This window comes from Strongylocentrotus purpuratus, unplaced genomic scaffold (assembly GCF_000002235.5).
Source record: "Strongylocentrotus purpuratus isolate Spur 01 unplaced genomic scaffold, Spur_5.0 spur5_scaffold_8, whole genome shotgun sequence".
Taxonomy (NCBI): domain Eukaryota; kingdom Metazoa; phylum Echinodermata; class Echinoidea; order Camarodonta; family Strongylocentrotidae; genus Strongylocentrotus; species Strongylocentrotus purpuratus.
In genome coordinates, this window is record NW_022145614.1 from 9,467,885 (window position 1) to 9,489,587 (window position 21,703).

The following is a 21,703-nucleotide window of genomic DNA, read 5'->3' on the forward strand; positions in this document are numbered from 1 at the left end:
CCCCCCCCCCCCCCCCCCCCCCCCCCCCCCCCCCCCCCCCCCCCGCTTATTCAGCGGCTGGCTGAGTCGTGCGAAATTTTCGGACCGATTTATAAAGTAAAACCCCCCCCTTGAAAAAATCCTGCGTACGCGCCTGTCAGCATAAATATATTTCTTCCTGAGGGGCCTACAATTATTATTACCCTAGTCATTGCCATTTACCCGTCTACACCTGGATAGAGAATGGCATTAAATGTGGATTAAAGTAAAAACACAATTTATATTTCAATCATTTTCAATTCATAATTGATCAGTCTGGATCAAGCGTTACTCTTTACAAGACAGGGCCGCGCATGGTATTACCGTGGCGATATCCGATGTGCGAAATAAATGGTATCAAAAAGTAATTGAAGGCCTTTCATTATAATATGAACCAAACATTTCTCTATCTCTCTCTCTCTCTCTCTCCCTCTTGAATTGTACTACGGTCAGACTGTATGGACAATCACGAGCTTTGTGACACTTGGGCCAAGTATGGTGAATGTGAAAAGAACCCAGCTTACATGCACGCCGAATGCATGTCCAGCTGCAATCTGTGTGGCAAGAATATCACTCTCACACGTGAGTATAATTATATAACCCCAATCTTGCACGCCGGCCGGAGGTGTGTGATGATGAAGTTGAGGGTGACGACGATAATGATGATGATGATGACGACGATAATTATGATGACGATATTAATGATGGTGATGATGATGATGAAAATGACGGTGATGACGATGAAAATGACGGTGATGACGATGATGACAATGATGGTCATGATGATGATTATGATCCGATAGTGGTGATCATTTTGATGATGATGACGATGTTGAGGATGATGGTAGTGGTGCATGGTGTATGGTGGTGATGGTGATGATGATGGTGTTGGTGGTATATGGTGATGATGGTGATGATGATAAGTGCATTGCCGGTGGGTAACTGTTATTTGAAGTATTTATAAGTTTTTACCTTTGAAGGACGTAGATCTATGTCTGGTAACGACTTTCGAAATTGTGTCTTGTTAATCGCGAACTATAGCTGGCGCTCTAACAACTGCAAGTTCAGTACCATTGATAAGATGACTCTGTACAAGTTCATGAAATATTAGGGACTTTTAGATTTGCGTGGACTGATACGTGTGACGTCCATTCAAGGCAGTGCATTAAAAGGACGTCGATCGTAGCAATCCACGTTGTCGTTGTGCAAATCTAAAAGTCCCCATTAACTTCTTGGAAACACGAAAGTCTCTCTTTAGTTATTGTCACATTCTATCTCCTAGATTTCTCTCTCTCTGTTCCTATACCCCCTGTCTCTGTTGTCTCTCCCATAACTCTCTCCGTCTGTCTGTCTCCCTCTGTCTCTCTCTCTGCGAGAGTCTCCCTCCTCTCTGCAGTCTCTCCCGCTCTCTGTCTGTCTGTCTCCCTCCCTCTTTCCCCCTCTCTCTTTCTCCCTTTCTTCTCCTGTATTCAAAAACTAAATCAAGCTACATAGTACATCAACCTCTACGAACCAAGTTTGAATACCATACGTTTGGTTAATATGTATATACCGTCATTTAAAATATTTACTTTTATTCGTCTTTCGCCCGTTTTCCTGTTTCCTTCCTGTAACCAGCTGAATGTGCTGACTCCAATGGCAACTGCGGGGTGTGGATGAGAGAAGGCCGCTGTGACACAAGCAAGGAATTCATGGAAGTCATGTGTGCGGCTAGCTGCGGTATCTGCGAAGGTGATGCGGCTCCCATGCCGAGCGGCGATGACCAGCCGACGCGCTGCGGTGCCAACGCCAACTGGGACGTTGTGTGGTCAGTCGGAATGATATTGGCCTGTTGGTTATTCCGACATCATCTATAAGTAGTGATCGCTTGCCACCGGTCGTCTGCATGTGACTAATTAGTTCCAACTTAGGAAAGGCCAAGTGTCAACCTATACTTTAAACAAAAACATTACTGTAATTTTTTAAAAAGAAACAAATGAACAAACTCGATTCGTTATGACATACAACCGTGAAATCAATTACACATAGACATTTTATTTTCAGTTTTCGTTAAGTTTCAGAATTACATTGATTTGAAAAGCATAGGGGTTGAAAATTGGCACTCTCTCAATCGACTGAATCGACTAAAGGCACTTACATGTAGATAGGTAAGTTGAGGCTTTTGAGAATACAGGGCCAATATAAAGTAATAAAAACTTAATCGTCATTTTTGTATATACCTTTGTGGGATTATCTACTTTAGCCTGATGGCCTATCATTTCACTTGTAAATTTCGTGAAAGCGTTTTTGTTTTCTTCCTTATTCAAAATTGCTCAGAATGTGCAAATATCCCTAAAAGTTAAAGGGAAAACAGAACAACGTTATCAGTTGTTCAAAATCCAATGAAAATTCTATTCGCATTGAAACTATTACCTTGAAAAATGATCAAAGATTGTTTATGAGACGGCCAACCATATAGCCCCGTTTAGTCTCATTTGAGAACGCCCCCTATCGTCAGAGTCCAGCAGCCTATAAACATGTTAGCCTATGGACTTTTACCCCAAAAAATCGTTCAAAATTCATTTTTTGTTTAAACGAAAAGCCCATCCACCCCGACGTACTTTGACGCTAGCTCTTTCATTGGAACTCTCATGCCCCATTGACTTTTGAAAGTTCACCCACCGTAATTTGATCTAAATAGGTCGCAAGCTCGCCATTGCAATTATAACGCATGTGTAACAAGTCGAACTTTGGACGCAATTTACCACGCGATTGTAAGATTAGGTCAAGCACACGAAGGATAAGAAGCATGAATTATCATAGATCAGTTCCGCCTGGTTCATTATGTCCACTTCAGCCAACCCCCACCGTAATTTGTCCATTTAGTATAGGCAAACATTTTGCCGAGGTAAGCAAAAACATGAATATTTATGACACACATGGACTATTCGATTATCAACAGAGGGGTGCAATTGTGCACCACATCAAACTCCCCTACTTTCAGTCAAGTATTTCAATGTATTATGTAGTTTGGTAGGTTTATTTTACTTACTGTTTAATTATCAGATATCAATGATAGTTTAAAGATATGGAAAAGGTTCTTGTATTTTATATTAAGCAAATCAATCTCAAATACAAAATCACCTATCAAGTGTCATCTGATTTGCCGATTGCCGTCTGCTATATACGTTCTATAGACGGCGAACTAGCTACGTTTGTGCTGGCGAAAATGAGACAACCGGAGCAATATGCAAATAACCAACCAAATTATGTTGCATTCCATTTCCATCTAAACTGATTTTCTAACCATTACCTTAAAAGTTTGTAAACAGTTCGTAAATCGTTCTAAAAAGAAAATCTTGAGTCTTGGAAATGACATCGGATAATGGACAGCAATCGTGAGTTCCAGTCTAAAATAATCTTCATTGATCATGTCGTCAGAACCACTGAAATACAAACGAGATTACAAACACTGAAGAAAATCACTGAAAGCCACCTACGACGAGTCTAACTTATATTAGTTATGGTAGACAATTAGATCCAGGGTCTGGCGAGTCTTTCTTTCCTCTTTATTTGCATTTTTTGTATTTTTTAGAAAACTTTATTCACATGGTACATGAATATCTTTCTTATAAAGAAAATAGGCATGATAATTTGTACAAATATGGAAGAAAATCATTAAAAAGATACATGGAGACAATATGAATAATTTAAAAAGTATGTAATTAAGCATTACTCCAAATTTAGAATAAATGTTAACTAATTATTAACGTTAATAACAAACATATAACATCGTTTGTCTTATTAATTTACTTGCTTGTGTATTGCAGAAATTATGGCAATGCATGTTTCTCAGCTATTAATTACTTTCTTTCACACATAATAAAGTCATATAACGGCTCCACACGCTCATATATATACTATTTGCTCCAGACCGATAGTCTTGCTTGAGACCTGTTGTCATTGTCGAAATGTAAGACTTAATATAAATGTGATATTATTTTTGTTTTGTATTTACTCAAGAGATACTATCATATGTACTTTATATATCATAGGCGTGAATGTTTGCTATAGTATTGATATGTTTTTACACATTATATAATCAAGGTAAAGTATAATGACAAATAAAAAACATAACCATACTCAACCTGTTAATCTTCTTTATATTGATTATAGTTTAAAGGTGTGCTTGTTTGCGCAAGAGGAAATGAGAGTTTGATAGGTAAACAGAAACAGCATGAAGAGATAGAAAGAGGAAGAGAGAGAGAGAGAGAAATAGAGAGGGGATATGAAAATGTAACACACAAACTTTTGACTATTTCAGCATTTACTATGCATAACTTTAAAGGCAATTGAAACAAACGATGATAAGACCTCTTTGTATGTATCATGTATATGTGGCCAGATAGCAGAGAAATAGAAATTCTGCACGATTTTGTTTATTTGCGTTTGTAAAACCGGAACAGACGATTATTGATTTTTATATTTCATTACAAAAATATATATTTTCTTGAATTATTTATCATCATCATCATTTTGTATTTTTGTTTTATTTGTTTATTACTATTATAATAAACATTGTGTTTTGTTTTTTCTGGGGAGGGGCATGTGTGGTGTTGTAAACTGTGGTACATGTTTTAGGTTCTGAACTTTTAAGATTAATTTTACCATTTCAAAGTTCGCTTAAAAGCAATGATCATCACGGAAAAACAACTGCTCTGAAATGAATGAAATTGTGATCTATCATCATGAGCATTGAGAATCCCCACCTGTTCGTTTTTTCTTTTCCTTTAATTCTGTTCCTTTCTTTCCTTTCCTGTTTATATTAGTCTCCAATATTTTAGCTTCGATTCGTTCTAGACGTTTGCCAACAGACCTGCAACCTTTCTCGGTAAATATTATTCCTTACATGTCACTTTGGCAATAACAAAAGGACATTTACGTGACAGTTGACTAAACATCGCAAACAGTGGTAAAATGCAGGTCAAGACCTTTATGTGTCAAATGGCGTATCCAGCTAGGGAAAGAACTGCAGTGTCCGCCCCCTTTTTAGGCCAATATAGGTAAGATTGAAGTAGGTCTAGATATAATATAATAATAAAAACGGTGCTTATAAAGCGCTTACCACCGAAGTCTCCAAGCGCTATAACAAACAAAATACAATGATAAACAATTACATATTGAAGAAAACAATAAATTAAAAATAAACCTACAGATTACAATAAATATGAAATATACATCAATGTGAACAGATTAAGTTAATCATCAAAATCAATTTTGAATAAATATGTCTTGAAACAAGTTTTGAATTGGTTGACACTCTGATAGTTTTTGACATGTAAAGGTACATGTAGTTTGTTCCAAATGCCAGCAGAAGCTTTGAAAAAAGAGCGATGACCATAAGAAAGGGTTGACACCGAAGTAGACACGAGGTATGATTGTGAAGATGACCGTAGATTTCGTTAGGGTTTGTATTCCTGGATTAGTTCTTGCAGATAAATTGGTGCCAATTCATATGCACTAGGAGGGGATGTCCTATGATCCCTTACCCCGTCTTCCCTTCATAGTGGGGTTTCAACCCTTGATTATGAATTTATGGATAGAGGTGTCGTGGTCGAGTGGATATGTCACCGGACTGTGGATCAAAAGTTCCGCGGTTCAAGTCCCGCCGCAGCACTAATGTCCTTTGGCAAGACATTGATCTACATTTGCCACTCTCCACCCAGGTGTTAAAATGGGCATCCTGTAGGATGCAAAAGTTAATGTGGTTGGATTAGCAAATGGCGCTTGTAAAATGACGACTGGCTGGAATACTCCCCAGAGAGTGGAAATGTGCATACATTGTGTTGCGGGTAAGCCTGAATCCGATGACCGGCGTAATAATATGTTCCGCGCCTGGAAACAAAGTATTAGGCGCATTATAAATGTGAGCTATTATTATTATTATTATTATTATATGCCACAGTGTTTCAAAGTGTACTGTGGCAAGCATTATCAGAAGTATGAGCTCTGAAGAATGCAATTGATCTTTTCCTATTCATTTTTTTCCCTGTATAGTTTAAGCAATGGTCTTAAGAGTATGATATATTTAGAAAAACTTCAATATAACATTATAAGTCTCGGTTGAAGGGATTTCCGACAATTCGAGGCCATTCATAGTAGACCTAATTACATTTTTGTTCCATACATCACGATGTTACTACTGTAACTTCATTGGGATCTCCTCTACAAAAAAGCCGACTTTGACCATTTCAATCAATTGTTGGAGTTAGCTCCCTGGGACCTGTATTTTGACCCTAATGATGTTGATGCCACTTGGGAAGGATTCCTTGATTTGTTGTTGGCAGCTTCCCGTGATGCCATACCACACAAGTTATCCGGATCCAAGAAGACAAAAGCGTGGATCACTCGAGAAATCAAGGGCCTTATTAGGAAGAAACATAGGCTCTTCACAATTGCTAAATGCTCTAATAGTTCAGGTGACTGGATGAAGTTCAAAGAAGTCCGGAATAAAACGAAGAGCATGATTAACAGTTCATACTGGTTGTATGTCAACCACCTGTTTACATTGAATGATAACCGAAAACGTTTCTTTGCCTATGTTAGGTCAAGAAAGACTAGCTTGGCCCCTCCGGTCCTCGTTGATAACAACAACGTCATCAATAAACCAAACGACATTGCAGAAAGGTTTGCAACTTACTTCCAGTCTATTTACCCTCCTCCTAGTAACTTACCAAACGTTCCTGACGCGTGTGTTCATCTGATTCCTCCACTTTGTTCCGTCGAGATATCTACTAGTGATATAGCAAAGGCTATAATGCTTCTACAAGATAAGAAAAGTCCAGGACCTGATTCTATCACGCCAACGATGCTTAAGAAATCTGTAAAAGTTATCTCACCAATTCTTCAGCGTCTATTCGCCTTGTTTCTTCGACATCAATCTCTACCATCTTCGTGGAAACAGGCTAATATCTCACCTGTTTTCAAAGCTGGTGATCGGTCGCTTGTAACAAATTATCGTCCAGTAGCACTAACGTCCATTGTTAGTAAATTGATGGAATCGTTCATTTCTAGGGCAATCTGCAATCACATGGAATCGAATTGCCTTTCATCACAGGTCCAGCATGGTTTTGTATCTAAAAAATCATGTGTGACCCAACTTCTGACCATTACTCACCAGTGGATGTCTATCTTAGATCAACGTCGCCCGCCCCGTATTGACGCAGTCTTTTTCGACTTTTCAAAAGCCTTCGACCGCATGCCTCACGATGTTCTATTGCACAAATTGTCTTCATTATATAATGTTACTGGTGACGTATGGTACTGGATTCGGTCTTTCCTGTCTGGACGTCAACAGCGTGTTCAGTACAAAGGATATTTCTCTTCACGGAGTTCACCAACATCCGGTATCCCACAGGGCAGCGTATTAGGTCCTTGTCTATTTAACTTGTTCATCAATGACCTGCCCCGCTACATTGACTCCTCATGTGCATTATTCGCGGATGACACTGTCATCTCTCGCCCCATGTATGCTCCCGTCGATCACCAATACCTCCAAAATGACATCGATATTATTCATCAGTGGTGCCAAGACAACAAGATGTGTCTCAACGCTTCAAAATCTAAAGTCATAAGGATATCATGCGCTAAGAATCCAGGTATTCCCGAGTACAGCATCAATAGCGTTTTTCTTGATGTAGTAACTGAGACCAAATATTTAGGTGTCATGATAAATAACCGCTTATCTTGGGATAGTCACGTCAACTACATTGTCTCACAAGCCAACCGGCTCCTTGGGCTGCTTTCTAGTGTTTCATCCGGTCTCTCTTCCCACGCTACACTTTGTCTGTACAAAGCTCTTATTCTACCCATACTCGAGTATGGTCTACCGGTTTGGACCCCGTATACGAAAAATTTAATCGGTAAGATTGAAGGTATTCAACGTAGAGCGACCCGAATTATCCTTAAACAAAGAAGAATGGAAATGTCATACGAGGAAAGGTTGCGACGCCTCCGCTGGTCATCTCTTGAGTCTCGTCGGAAGTTCACTTTGATCACATTCATTATCAAATGTTTGTTTATGTATGTATCCTGCGATAGTGTAAATAGCGCCATAAATGTAAACCCAAGGTATAGTACCGACCTGAAGTTCAAACATTTGTTCGCTTGAGCCATAATGCATGGCCGTCCAGAGGATTTTTTTATGTTGGGGACCGGGGTAGAATGCAATAAATTATTGAAAATTTATTGCATTTTCTGTTTTTTTTTTAATTTATGGAAACTGCCCCCTACCATAGCCCCCGCTGCGTATAGTCATGGTTCAGTGACAAAGCAATGGCCTCGTAACTGTGAGGCCCCAGGATCAACACCGTGTCGATGTGCTATATCAGAGCCCTTTTGTGAGGCATTAATCCTCATTACTGTCATTTATGACTTAAGGGCATAGGTCCCCTAGTTGATAAACATAGTAGCATAATATACATGCTTTAGCAGTCACGCAAAACACATATTGGCAAATTATTATTCAATAAAATCTGAGACTGTATACTATTATCTAGATCTAGTATTTTTAAATTATTTTTAAAATAATTCCATAAATTGGGATAAAAAAAAATATTCCACCGTTATGAGCAACAGTGTATATATGATTCCATATTTATTCATGTTGTATTATACATTATATTCCTTAATAATATTAATAATGATTGTAAAAGTTATATGATATAATCGTAGCAATAATAATGATTGCAATAACAATAATATAAATGATGTTAATAATAATGACGAATATGCTTATACATATTTGTAACAGTGTGATCTTTTAATGCTGTTTATGCTTTCTTATTGCTAGTTGTTTAATTGCTGCTGTTTAAAGTCATTTATAGAATATAAATAATCCTTCAATTCTATGAATGATTCACATAATAACCACCTGTGATGTATACCGTATAATTTGTGTTTCATTTTTCATTATATAATATGAAACAATAATGATATTTATTTGATACAATACACAGTCCATTTTAACCATTCCAAACCATTCCAAAATTGTATTACTGAATCTTAATATTTTCATAAACATGATATAGGGCTTACCTTTATCTGTACATATTATGATCGTGCAATAGCTTCGAGACTGGTTGTTGTTGAAATTGTATTCTCAATGAAAATTAATTTTGTTGTTGATGTTTTAATATAAATATTGATGTCAATGATACAAATTATAATAATCATAATAATCATGATAGTAACGGTAGTAGTAATAATGTTAATAACGATAATGATAATGATACTATATTTATTTTTTACAACGTGATGATGGTGTTGATGATTAACAGTAATAATATGTTACTATACCTTTCATGAAATCACAACTTTTTAAAAAACGATAGTAACGGTAGTAGTAATAATGTTAATAACGATAATGATAATGATATTATATTTATGTTTTACAACGTGATGATGGTGTTAATGATTAACAGTAATAATATGTTACCATACCTGTCATGAAATCACAACTTTTAAAAAAATTGTCATGCAATGTTTTTTTTCCTTTCTTTTTCTCCCTCTTTCCTCCATTTTCTTCTCATCTATCTTTTCTTTTTAAAGCTTTATTTTAACCAATATCAGGTGCATCTAGTCGGGTGTGGGGAGGAAGGTCTGCGGATCACAGTTATTTGGTTAACTTTTTCCATACCCGGGCAGCTCGACCGGATGCACCTGCTATTGCAATATTTATATATGCTTTCTATTGATTTTTTTAATCTCAATTCATGTTTGTTATATTGTTGTATTATGTGACTTGATTTGCCAAATAAAATAATAATAATAATAATAATAATAAGCGACCCCCCTCCCAAACTCCCCAGAAACATCACGCCGAGAAAAAAAACCTCATTCAGGGTTTGATTTTTTCTAACAACGCCCCTCGAAGAATCGAAGCGTCTTGCGCACCCAGCACAAAAAAGAGGAAATATTATTGCGCCGTATAGTCTCGAAAGTAAAAAAAAACTCTAAAAGTACATGAACCTGTAGAAATGAAACGCGTTATCAAATACAATGATCGGTATAATGAAGCATATTATACAACAAAGGCGAAACAAAATGTGCTCTATCGAATACAAACAACATTGCGTCCCATTTGTGTTATAGTAATATTATTAGTCATGATGTTAGCTTAAAAACACACACCAAATTTTTCAATTTTGGGGAAGTATTATTGCAGCTGAGACTCTCCTACTGTTTTACGATCATCTAGACACGCGTGAGTATGCAGAAATAGAAGAACCCCTGCTGGGTATGCACAGCAGCGTGCTAGGGAAATATTATACTGTATTTTGTTGTAATATTCTCTCGTAAAATATAAAATCATCAAATATCCGGGAGAGGAGACAGAGGAAGACTTGGATAAAGGGGAAAGGGGGGGGGGGGGGGAGGGGGAAAATTTGAATTATTGAGGTCAAATCTGCGTTTTTGTCTTCATGGGATATAACAAAACATTGTAGTATCAATTCGAAGAGTAAGATAATTATACGTAATCATCAATGAAAATCAATAAATCTAAAAAAAAAAGGAATACAAAATAAATGAAAATATAAATAACAAATAAACAATTTAATAAATAAATGAATACATTTATAAATAAGTGCATGCATGAATAAATATTTGAATGAATGAATAAAAAACTGATGGATATATTAATCAAATTGATAAATATAAGAATCTCGTCGTATTAAAGGAGTGTCAATTTTGTGTTCGTAAACGTCGCTCTTCAGTTGATAACATATGTCTTTGTCTAATTTTAAAGCCCCACTGTCCTACTTGTAGCTACTTGCTCCCTCTATATAGAAAACTTCCCCAATCGATGCCTGTTGATCCCCCATGTTCCTCTTTTTCTTATGTTAGTTGAGAGCTGAGTTAATGAGATAGCCATCTGTCAGTGACCTCACTGTTCTGGCCCAGTAGTATTGACGCTCTTTAAACGATAGTATTGTACAACCTGTTTAACAAATTACATGTAGCCATGGATTTCGTAGTACATGTAGGTCCATGATGTAGAGATATCCTTACAATCGCTCTGAACCAGTAGTCTGTGCATGCAACAGTTTACCGCCCCCTACGGTCCACATACACATGTATACATGTAGTTGTTCTGCATGTTTGTCTCCGAATGCTTCCTTCATGCTAACTGTTACTGTGGGCCTACCGACAAAAAAGAGTCTGACTTCATGTGTAAACTACATCAAAGTCTGATGACCAGTCGTCAGTGCAAATGGTGGAAATTAAGTAATTTTAATTTTATGTGTAAAAGGGATTATTAGTCGATTGGGGCGGAAATTATTAAATTGTTTCACTAGGTATAATATTTCACGCCAATTATCCAGTGGCATTGTATTATCAAGATCTCAGTGATAAAGTTACTGTATAGAAGAATGAAAATGCCCTGAACAAGCCGGTAATACCTATAAGTAAATATAGATATTATTCTTAAAGTGGAAAGTCTTACGAAAAATAACTGCTATCTAATGTGCATTGTGTAGCACCATTTGAAGAGGACAGTAAAGCCTCATTATTAATTATTCTAAACTTAGAATATAAAACATACTATCAGTGTCAAAACTTGTTATTAGGCCTTCAACATCAACTTAATTTGAATATTATATTACCGACAAAAGAACATACATGAAAATGAGTCACAACTCACATCTTTTATATACATGTTTAATACTGGTAAAAGAACTAATACGAATCATTCACCTTTTCTCTTCCCCCTCCCCTGCACGTACCTGGATATTTTCCACTGGTCACGTAATCTAGATTTTACAAGTTTACTTTATTTTACTTATTTATTTTTTCATTTATTTATTCGCAATTTGACTCATATATATATATATATATATAGATATATACATGTACAAATATAAAGTTTTTAGGAGGCGGGGGCTTGGTCTCATCAAGCCTCCTCTAGCCGCTATTGCTCTAAAACTCGCCTTTCACCTTCCCTCCCAGAGCGAGAAACATAAATGTGAACTTTTGCATTATGACGTCACAAAAGAGCATATATCTCCGTTGAGTCATTGTTGCACCGATCGAGCTGTAATCCAAAATATCCACCCATCCACCCATGCATGTGATGCTAAAACCCACATACTTGGCAGGTGGTGTGTCTTTTTCACCACAGGTTCAAGGCCAACCGAGATGTTGTCAAATTTGTATCCGATTGTCTGATTTCTTTCTTTCTTCCTACCTACCTTTTGATTTGTTGAACGTATGCCAATCTCATGCCAAGTAGAATATCGGTCATGTCATATCAAAAGGCTCGGTGCGCTTTCGGAGCAATGCACATCGTGAAAGGTTGATATATCTGCAATGTGTCAGAGTGCATGATGTTTCAAACACAGAGTGACTTCTGGAAAAGGCGCGGTAGAACTGGTAGCAGCGTAATATATTTAAAGAGTTTGGCTGATTTGGTTTCACTTGGTCACAACATGGCGTATATTCTTTTGTGTTGTGCTTGCCGACCGAAGCAGTATGTGCAATATTGTGCCCAACTTGAACCTAGTTGGCCAAACTCTGCTAATCAAGGCCTCTGGTTGGTAGAAAAGTGCTCCTTCCCCTGGCCCTATGATTTTATGAAACTTACAACAGCAAACTGCAAAGATATCCCAAACAAATCTTTTACAAATGTAAGTCACCTCTACTCCCAATTTTTTTTTTCTCGTAGAATCCTACAATTTAAATTATCTTATAATTCGTCAATCAAGATGAAAAACATTTGACTTAAAGAAAACAACTTCTATGTCATTAATCTAAAAATTGCCACTCTCTATCAAGGTGTTACATGTTTACCGGTAGGAATAAATTCCTTTGAGCACTGAAAACGCCAGCCATGTGTAGTGGATATGTGCGCTCAAAAGTATTCTTTATTATTATTATTATTATTATTATTCCTTATTTTGTACTTTCATATGAAGCATAATTCATAGATACAAAAAGAGTTCACCTTTGACAATTTGCCTTTTATATTTAATTATAGTAAAACGAATATCTCCAGGAAAAAAAAAATCGTTCTCCACATCGAATTGAAGTTAGAACTCATTATCATAAAATATTACGCCTTAACTCTAACAAAAAAGATTTGTTTGCTTCTTCTATTTCTTCTTTTTGTCACTTTAAGAAAGCTGTACTTGCAAATTAAGAAATCGTAAGATAACACATCGTTTATTGTAAACCGCTAGATTTTCAGAAGTAGCAATGATGACGTGGTTGCATTTCTTTTAAGCATTTTCCGACATAGGCAAAACACCCAAATTGGAAGAAGAAGGGTGGAAAGGGTTTTAAATTGAAATGAACGGACGAGGTGAGAAGAAGGTGTATAGATTGCGTCACAAGTCGGTGATTAATGCATTGAATTTGAACCACTGGACCGTAGCAGTCAACAATCGAAGGTTTACATGTCGTGAAGAGATGATCCTTCTAGACCGACAGGAAATCTTGAAAGGCTGAACGGATTATTGAATAAGGATATTCAGATACAATTTCACGCTGAGCTGCCAGGATTACTCTTAGTTTGGAGTCAAACAGAGAGAAAAAAGGAGTAGCAAACTTTTTTTCCTTTTGACCAATGCTTTCAGACCAAAGGGCAGTCGAAACTGTTCTCATTTGATTGAATTGGTGACAATCCTTTCCTTTTTTTCTTAAACTGGGCCCATGCAGCGAAGAAGTTTCTTAGATTTCAAGAGCTAGACGACCTCTCTATTTTCTCTCTTCTGTTTTCTTCAGTGCAAGGAATTGTTATTTTTCTTTCACCAAGAATTAGAGGAGAGTCTTTGGGAGTTAGGAGGCCGCGGCCATACTTACTCCTCTCGCGCCCTTTGTTCTGCCCTCGCTGCTTATTATGCCTGGAGTATAACTTTCATCTCAAAATTGGAGGGAATTTGACGGGGGTGAAAGTGCTCCAAGCCAGCCATCTGATCAAACATTCTAGTTGCATTGCCTGCGAACGAAGGAGGAGGAGAAGTCTGCGCGCTTACAGCTTGATTCGTCAATGAGCGGTGCGATGCGGTGCGAGACTGAGCGGAAACAATCCATCGGCTGCATTGCGTATAAATATTTAACAGTCTTCAGTTTTCAATAGATCTGACCGAACGCTCACGTCAAACATCCGGCCATTGCATTCTGTCATCTGTAACGATGAAGGCAACTCAGTGACGTGCAAGAGCTATTATAAAGTAACGCTGGAATTACCCTGGCTGCTGCTCCAAATACCAAATTGATTCATTTAGGGATAGAGATTGTAAGAGTGGGAGTTGAGACTCGACTGGAGGAATGGCTACGCGACTGTCGCGTTTTCTCGCCCGGGCCAGGCCCAGTCGCTCGAGTGGAGTGAGGCCTCAGACGTTTCATGATGCACATGCATCCTCATGTCCTCTAGCAGCCGTCCCCTCAACCCTCTCTCCTCATGCGTCCACGACAACTCCTTCTACTCCATCTACAACTAAAACCAGTACTACTTCTACTACCTCAGCTCCATCATCAATAAGTGATTTGCCGTCAAACAATAATCTGTCTTTGGGCGTTTCCAATGGGTGTACTTTCGACCAAGCTCCAGCTAGTATTAACCCATCAGAAAGGAATTGTACGATATTTGATGATGTGAAGTCCTTCAAGGATATTCCTGGTCCTAAAGGATGGCCCATTTTAGGAACCCTTGGAACATACCTCAGTGGAAAGGGACTAGAAAGGATCTACGATCACCAGGTAAGCAAAGACCAACACACATTTGAAGTGTAATCTCGATTGTTGTACATGACTGTTTTTTTCCTTCTTCATCCGTCTTATTCGCGCGCTGAACTATTCAATTGAATTTTAATTTATTAATTTCATAGAATAATAAAATAGAGACAAAATATATGTTGCGGAGTGTAAAATGTAATTCACGACATCGTTCGGTTTTTGTCTTTCAATACAAATCATAGAAATGTCATTAGTGAAAGGTGTATTGATTAATTAAAAACTCTTAATTTCACGAAATCTTTTCATTTTACCCTACAGGCGATGAAATAAAAAGAAGTGCACGTTTTGTGATACACAATTAATTAATTAATATATAGTATTCACGCGGCGGCATTAATATTGTAATTTACTGAAGAAAGGAAAGAGCAATCCAACCCGAATATAAATTTGATATTCACATAGCAAAAACCCCTGGGTTGATATTTTTCTGCTACGGAAATGGAATTATTAATATCGAGTTAATATACACTTCACACCACCGCACAAATTTGAGTCAAATCTGACAATCACGACCATTATAAGAACAAAATTATTGTTACGTTTTCGGTCATAATTTAATTACGAAACGCTTGGCCTTGGTCAACATTCGAGACGGATGTAAAATATCCTTATATTAACGATGAATTAAGTTAAGAGAGGAAACAAATAGTCATCAATAATATTGATGACTATTCAGCCTAAACCCAATGCCTTAATTACGAAGTCCTTTATTTAAAAATCAATCGAAATAGTTGGCATTTTTATTTCTATTTGTAAAATTTATGTAGTTTGACTTCGAACGTAGCATCATCATATTAATTAAATCATTGTAGAATCTTTCTTTTTATAGTTGAGATTCGAGAATCAGCTAACTCCATTTCATTATTGTTCATTTTTGTTGTTGCAAGCGCGTTATTAAATGTACATGTCAAAATAATTTGCTTCTTCATTAATGAGAAGTCCCATGCAGTAGTTCTTGACACTTCGTTTCCTATTTATCTCCTACGATATATGCAAGAGCTACTTCTTCATCTAAACAATCATTTCCTTGTCCGTCTATCTGCGCTTCCTCCCTACATGAATAGGTTAAGAAGTCTTAAAACTTTAAACAAATTGGTAGAGTGTTTAATACTCACGTGAAAGTACCAGCAATCCTGTGATGAGTCAATCCTGTTATTGTCAACAAGTAAACAACAATGGGTCAGTGTTTTCTCCGAAGCGCGCGAGATTTCTGTTGGATTATTACTCACAAAATGACCATTGCTTGTTGTCTGATTTTAAGCATGGGCCAAGTACCAGTACACCCATGTTTGAGCATTTTCAAGTGGCTATATCGGACAAAGAGAATAATCGGTGAAACATGGGAAAAGAGAGATTTCATTTTCAGGATTCTAAGTTTATTCTATAATCGTTGGTTCAAGAGGAATGTGTTTCCTCTCCCATTCCTGGTAAAATTTAGATTTGTTGTCATTATCATTATTTGATGTCACATTGTCAATATATAGAGTTTCTGATGATTCTTTTTCTTCTTCATTTCATTCGATTGATTTTCTTGATTGGTGAGAGCACGGAAGAAAGAGAGCAACGTTTTTTTTTTTTTTACTGTTTCATGTATCAATAATGTCGAAAATGTAATTCAATCAGTCCACGAAGTTGCTGGTAACTTCTTTGTCAGTCGTATATGTAGGTTCTGTCCTTGCATTCTCTTAGCGCGACGTGCTGTGATACATTATGACATTGTATCAAGATCAAGGCACAATATCCTTGGTAAATAGTATACTATTGATCAGGGCAAAATTTGATCTTGATGCCACCAAGTGTGACAGTAGCCCCAGACAAAAAGTATGAAAAACAAACCACGACGAGCGATTTCTCCTCAATCATTCAGGGAACACCTGCCGAGCCTTCAAATTCCAGTGACCTCTGAAAATGAGATGATCTGCTGAGAATAAAAGCAGCTAATGATCTTGAGTTTGACGGGAAATCTTTCCTTCCATAGTATTCCAAACAATTTTTTCTTTTCGGGAAAATGCGATGAGTGTATATATCGCAATGTCAAATATTTATATTAAAGCGAGAAAATTTAGAATGAAGTGCAGTAGTGGAGTTTGATAGGAGACGACAGACGAAGTCTAACAGGTTGACAGGTAGGGATTAATCATGGATCAAATAATGTACACCTGATTCAGGCAATAGTTATGAGCTTTATTAATAATTTTTTTTTCTTGGAAATTTGTCTGGGGATAGGAAAATTGTCCCTTTACCCCCTCCCAGTGCAGGCTAGTTGTGTGATACTGATCTGGCTAGACTTGAAGTTTCAGCTTTGAAGTTTTTAGTCAAATTAAGTGCAAAAGCAGGAAAGAACAACAACAGGAGATAGAAAAGACAAAGAGTAGAAGAAGGTTGTCTCGCTTCTGATTCTTTTGAGAATAAATCTTTGAAAAGTCAAACATATAAACTCCTCTTAAGTAAAAGTTTCTCTACGAAAGTTTGGGAGGACTCATCCTTGAATATAAAAGAAGCAATTGTTGAAATGTATTGACGTAACCTCAGCTGTGACTTGTAATCAATAATGCAACGTTAGTTTTTTAATCAATGGCAATTAAATCCTGGCATCAATCATTGAATCAGCTACAGGTCGAGGTATTGATTTGTAAAAAACAAAAGCGAAATTCTTTTCCTATAGACATTCAGAGGAGCTTGATTGATCAAAAATATTCTCAGCGATCATGACTTCGAATTTATGTTTCCATTGCTGATCAAATAAATGCCTCTGACTTTTTTTGTGCATATATCGCCTTTTCTTTCTATTAGAAAAACGAATGTTTTACAAAAGATAGCAGTATTTGTGTCGTGGTATGATATGGGACGGGTGTTCAGGTCGGGTCTCAGTGTGGATATGCAAACACTTTTTGCGAGAGGAGTAGGAGGAGGGGACGGTGAAGAACAAGGAGGCCAGGAGGGAGGGGGAGGCCGGGAGGGGCGTACCCATTCCTCATCAAATGTTATATCTTACATCGATATACATAAATGTCTTAATTTCAGATATCAATATAATTTAAACCTAATTATTTATATACCTTTTCATTGTGATAATAAAAACTCTGGAAATCATTTATTGGTGCTAATGTTTGAAGGAAACGAAAACGACTAAAACAACAGCAAATCGTGCCCTCTGAATTCTTCGGAGTCCAACCCGCCCTCCCCGTAGGGCAGGGAAAATGTGGAAATTGGAGCAATGCCCCTGTTCCTTTATAAAGATCTCGATGCTCCACTGGCACGATTGAGTCTCGCCCTGACGGCATGCCTTTGAAGATGACGACTGTTGTATACCTGGTGTTTTACCTGGTGAGGATTGTAGTCACTTGTTGACTGTTGTCTTGATAGCTTCATGGAGGTGAGCCGAACCTCCCATGACTGACATGGCGTAAAATGGCATGTGGTATCTGAAGAAAAGGTTACTGAATATCACCCCCAAGTGGGTATGAATAAGCAGGTGAGACAAGTTATCACAGGTCTGCTTAGAGCCATAAGGGCGTTCACTCATTTTATCTGATACAGAGTTAACGTCCCTCTGGCTCTGAGCACTTTTGTGTTTGCGATGAAACGCGTGACGGGAAACCACCCCGGCAATTTGCATTGTCTTCCAATCTTATCGTCATACCTTGGATGTGTTTAGAATGTCGATGCCTCGATTTATATTCGACGAAACATAATTAACGACAAATATCAAAATGAAATGTCTTCCAATTCTATCGTCACAATTTTGTCCATAATGTTTAAAAAAAATAAAAACATTGTCACTGGATCCGCTTTATTTTCTTGCCTAAATATAGATTTGAAACTCATTTTTGCATTGCTCTATACTTAGAGTTATTGAAAGAAGGAAAATGCCTACGTAATTATTTAGTAATTTTACAATTTGCGAAAATACCTGATGTTAGTGGGGGAAAAAATCTTGACATCATGTCAATTTTTTTTCTTCTTCGGAACACCATGACGACAAAGTTTAGGTAAAGGCCTAGCGATGTAAACAAAATTATACTGATCTGAGAAAGGCAAAGCATTGATATATATAGCCTCATGTCCTTTATGTACATAAAATAACTCATGACAGTCAACCATATATGTGTAATAATTGAAAAGGTACTTGTAAGGTACTTGTAATTTGGAAAGATATTGACGGTTTAAAATCACTCTTTCGAGCAGAGGGAGTGATACTTCCAGACTCTAGATCGCGCTCATCTGTGACGTACAGTAAATCAGTCACGTACGTGTTCATGCATTGTATTGTCGTAGACAAGGTGTTACTATAACGATTTCCTCTCTAATTTTAGAATGTATAAAATGTCTGGACGTATCATATTCAATTTGAGATGCGTACGGTGTATCGCGAAACATTGTGATGTTCGTGATTATGAACATTGTCATGGCAACTACACTCCAGTTTCCACATACAATCTAATTATTCAGCCCTCCTCCGCGGTTTCTTCTTCGACAATGATCTTGAATTTCAAGCTTGTATGATAAATTAAATCGCACACAAAAACATTCATGTTGGAGCAATTCGATGGCGTATTAAAACTCGATTCACAAGTATATGCGAGCATATTCACGTGACTTTATCGATACGAACATTAGTATCACCGATTGCGTTACCTTGCTCCGTGAGTCATGTTTAATTTGATTAAAGAAAGTATTGAAATCCGCCAGCATGCAAGAGCAATAATTCATATCGATCATGCATATGATAATACTTACAACATACTACCTATTACGTGTACATTGGTTTGTTGAGTGAATCGTGAAAAGTTGATGGTGTAGCCAGGATTTTCAGGGGGGGGGGGGGGCGTTGAAATATGCGCTTTATCTCTTATTCTGCGAGTATGCGTAGCGACCGAGCGAGAAAATAATACACGAGGGCGTGACTGGAAATATTTGTTTAACACCTTTTCGATCTCTAATCGAGACAATGCTTGAAAATTACGAAACAAACATACAAACAAAAGACACAAATAGTGCTAAATACCATCGAGTTTATTATACGTGGAACCATGGGTTAGTGTTACCACAGCAGAAACTCATGTATCTACTATGTCTCTTCATCCGTATTACAGCAAGAACGGCAACCCTATGCCATAACTAATAACCGCATTTATGACGACGACTGTAAAATGAGCTCTCTTATCCGGCTCAGAATAGTGCAGGCCCATTCCCTTTGAGATACACGTTTTCCGACATCTTGTCATGTTATACGATTCGAGATGGAGACGGTCGCGGATCTAGAATTTCGAGGGGGAAAAAAAGGGGGGGGGTGGGGGGGAGGAGGTCCTCAAATATTTCTGGGAGCTTTTAGTTTTATTAGTTATAAATAGATCCTACTACGGACTTGGTAGAACAATCGGGGAAAACGGAAGGAAGTGTAGAGCAAAAGTGCATGAATGTTCCAAGAAAGAAAGGTATAATCTTGAATGCAACATGCCATACGATGTGGAATTTAGATTATAAATCTTGATATATCTATGAATGACGTCAATATAAATCAAATTAAATGAGTACATGCATAATATAGGTGACATATACTAATCAATCGTATGGGCCATGACCCGGTACTCGCTCATCATTCATTGGTCATCGTCTCCCGGCTCGACAACGCCACGATCACGAGAGAGTAATGTTAACAAAACTTTGGATAACTTCTCAGATAAGTAACATATTTACTGCTGTCTTGCAGAGAGGGTGGAGATGGGTTACGGTGCCCCAAGCTACCCTCACTGGTTCCGCCACTTTACAGCAGGGACCCTGCCCAGTCTGTACATATCGGTGAAGTCGGTAGAAGAAGAAAAAAGAACCCACATCCGACGTAGAACATTATCTGTCGAAAGGAATTTCATCAGACGACACGAATGGTTTATTCCTATTTTATTCCCTCCATTTTCATTTAGTCTTGCTCACCCAGGCGATTTTAGCCATGTGTGTTCGTTTTTTGTTTTGTTTCTTTGTTATTAATTAAATTTTCCATTTTTAGTCATAGGAGTGTTTTCCAAATGTAAACGAGGGGTTGTTTTGCTACTACAAAATAATGTTGTATTTTGCCCGGTATGTTCATTTCATCTGCGTTTTGCTTCCATTATTGATTTAAAGCTAATGCAGATGTCGAATTGTAAGATGATTGAAAAATTAAAGGTAAAGACCAGTTATGGTCATGCGATTGCATCGTGAAAGAAACGTTGTGGAATCGATCAGAAAAGGTTGATCATCTAGCATCTAGCATCTGCAAGGTTCTGGAATCATCACAATGATAAGAAATTTGGCCCATTCTTCGTAAAGTTACAAGCACTATACACAGAAAGATGTATATGGGACTACCCTATATCTCTCACAGACCATGAGAGAAACAAATTTACCAAATATATGAATTAGTAGGCGGTTTCCCCGGCAAATTTTTTATCATCATGTATTAGTCAAAACATATTCTTTCACATGATTGGTAATGAGAGCTTCCATTTCATTTTTTGAAATTGGGGCGTTTCCAATACTGGTCTTTACCTTTAACACCATCGCAATCATCTGAGCTATTGCCACGATGTTTTTATTTCTGCACCCCCTTGCATCGTTTTCACTGAAGTCAACACTTATCACGGGCAGAGCCAGGATTTGTTAAGGGGAGGGGGCGCATTTTTGCATCAAATTGGTATTTGATTGATATAGTCATTTGTTCAAAGTATGATCTACGTACAACTTATCGACGAGACGCTCTGAATGACCTTGGATGGGGAATTCATGTTCATAAACCCTGCTTTTCGGATGCACGGAGCATTCGTAATGCTATTTACCTTGTTCCATCTTGCATCCGGTCAAGGGGGAAGACTGAAACAACTCGGATTCAACAAGCATCCCAATACCATTTACAATGCTCATCTAGCGCATG

The 21,703-nt window shown here is 37.5% G+C and overlaps 3 protein-coding genes across 3 annotated transcripts in view; 2 read left to right on the forward strand and 1 right to left on the reverse strand.

Moving 5' to 3' along the window:
- The window catches only part of LOC115920245 (zinc metalloproteinase nas-13-like), a 9,156-nt gene extending 9,013 nt beyond the window's left edge, over positions 1-143 (reverse strand). Inside the window, exon 1 of the mRNA XM_030975602.1 lies at positions 134-143. Coding sequence (XP_030831462.1) covers positions 134-143 — 10 coding nt within the window. The remainder of the gene's footprint in view (positions 1-133) is intronic.
- A 333-nt stretch (positions 144-476) lies between these two features.
- On the forward strand, positions 477-2,551 carry LOC115920301 (putative tyrosinase-like protein tyr-3; the record flags this gene model as incomplete). The annotated part of the gene is given in 2 exon segments (XM_030975842.1): positions 477-600; positions 1,636-2,551. Coding segments are annotated over 2 exon segments (363 nt in total), but the record flags the coding sequence as incomplete, so codon positions are not given.
- Positions 2,552-13,504: 10,953 nt separating this feature from the next.
- Positions 13,505-21,703, forward strand: part of LOC585633 (cytochrome P450 27C1) — a 49,305-nt gene continuing 41,106 nt past the window's right edge. Inside the window, exon 1 of the mRNA XM_030975992.1 lies at positions 13,505-14,757. Within this exon, the coding sequence (XP_030831852.1) occupies positions 14,326-14,757 (432 nt within the window). The 5' untranslated portion in view covers positions 13,505-14,325. The remainder of the gene's footprint in view (positions 14,758-21,703) is intronic.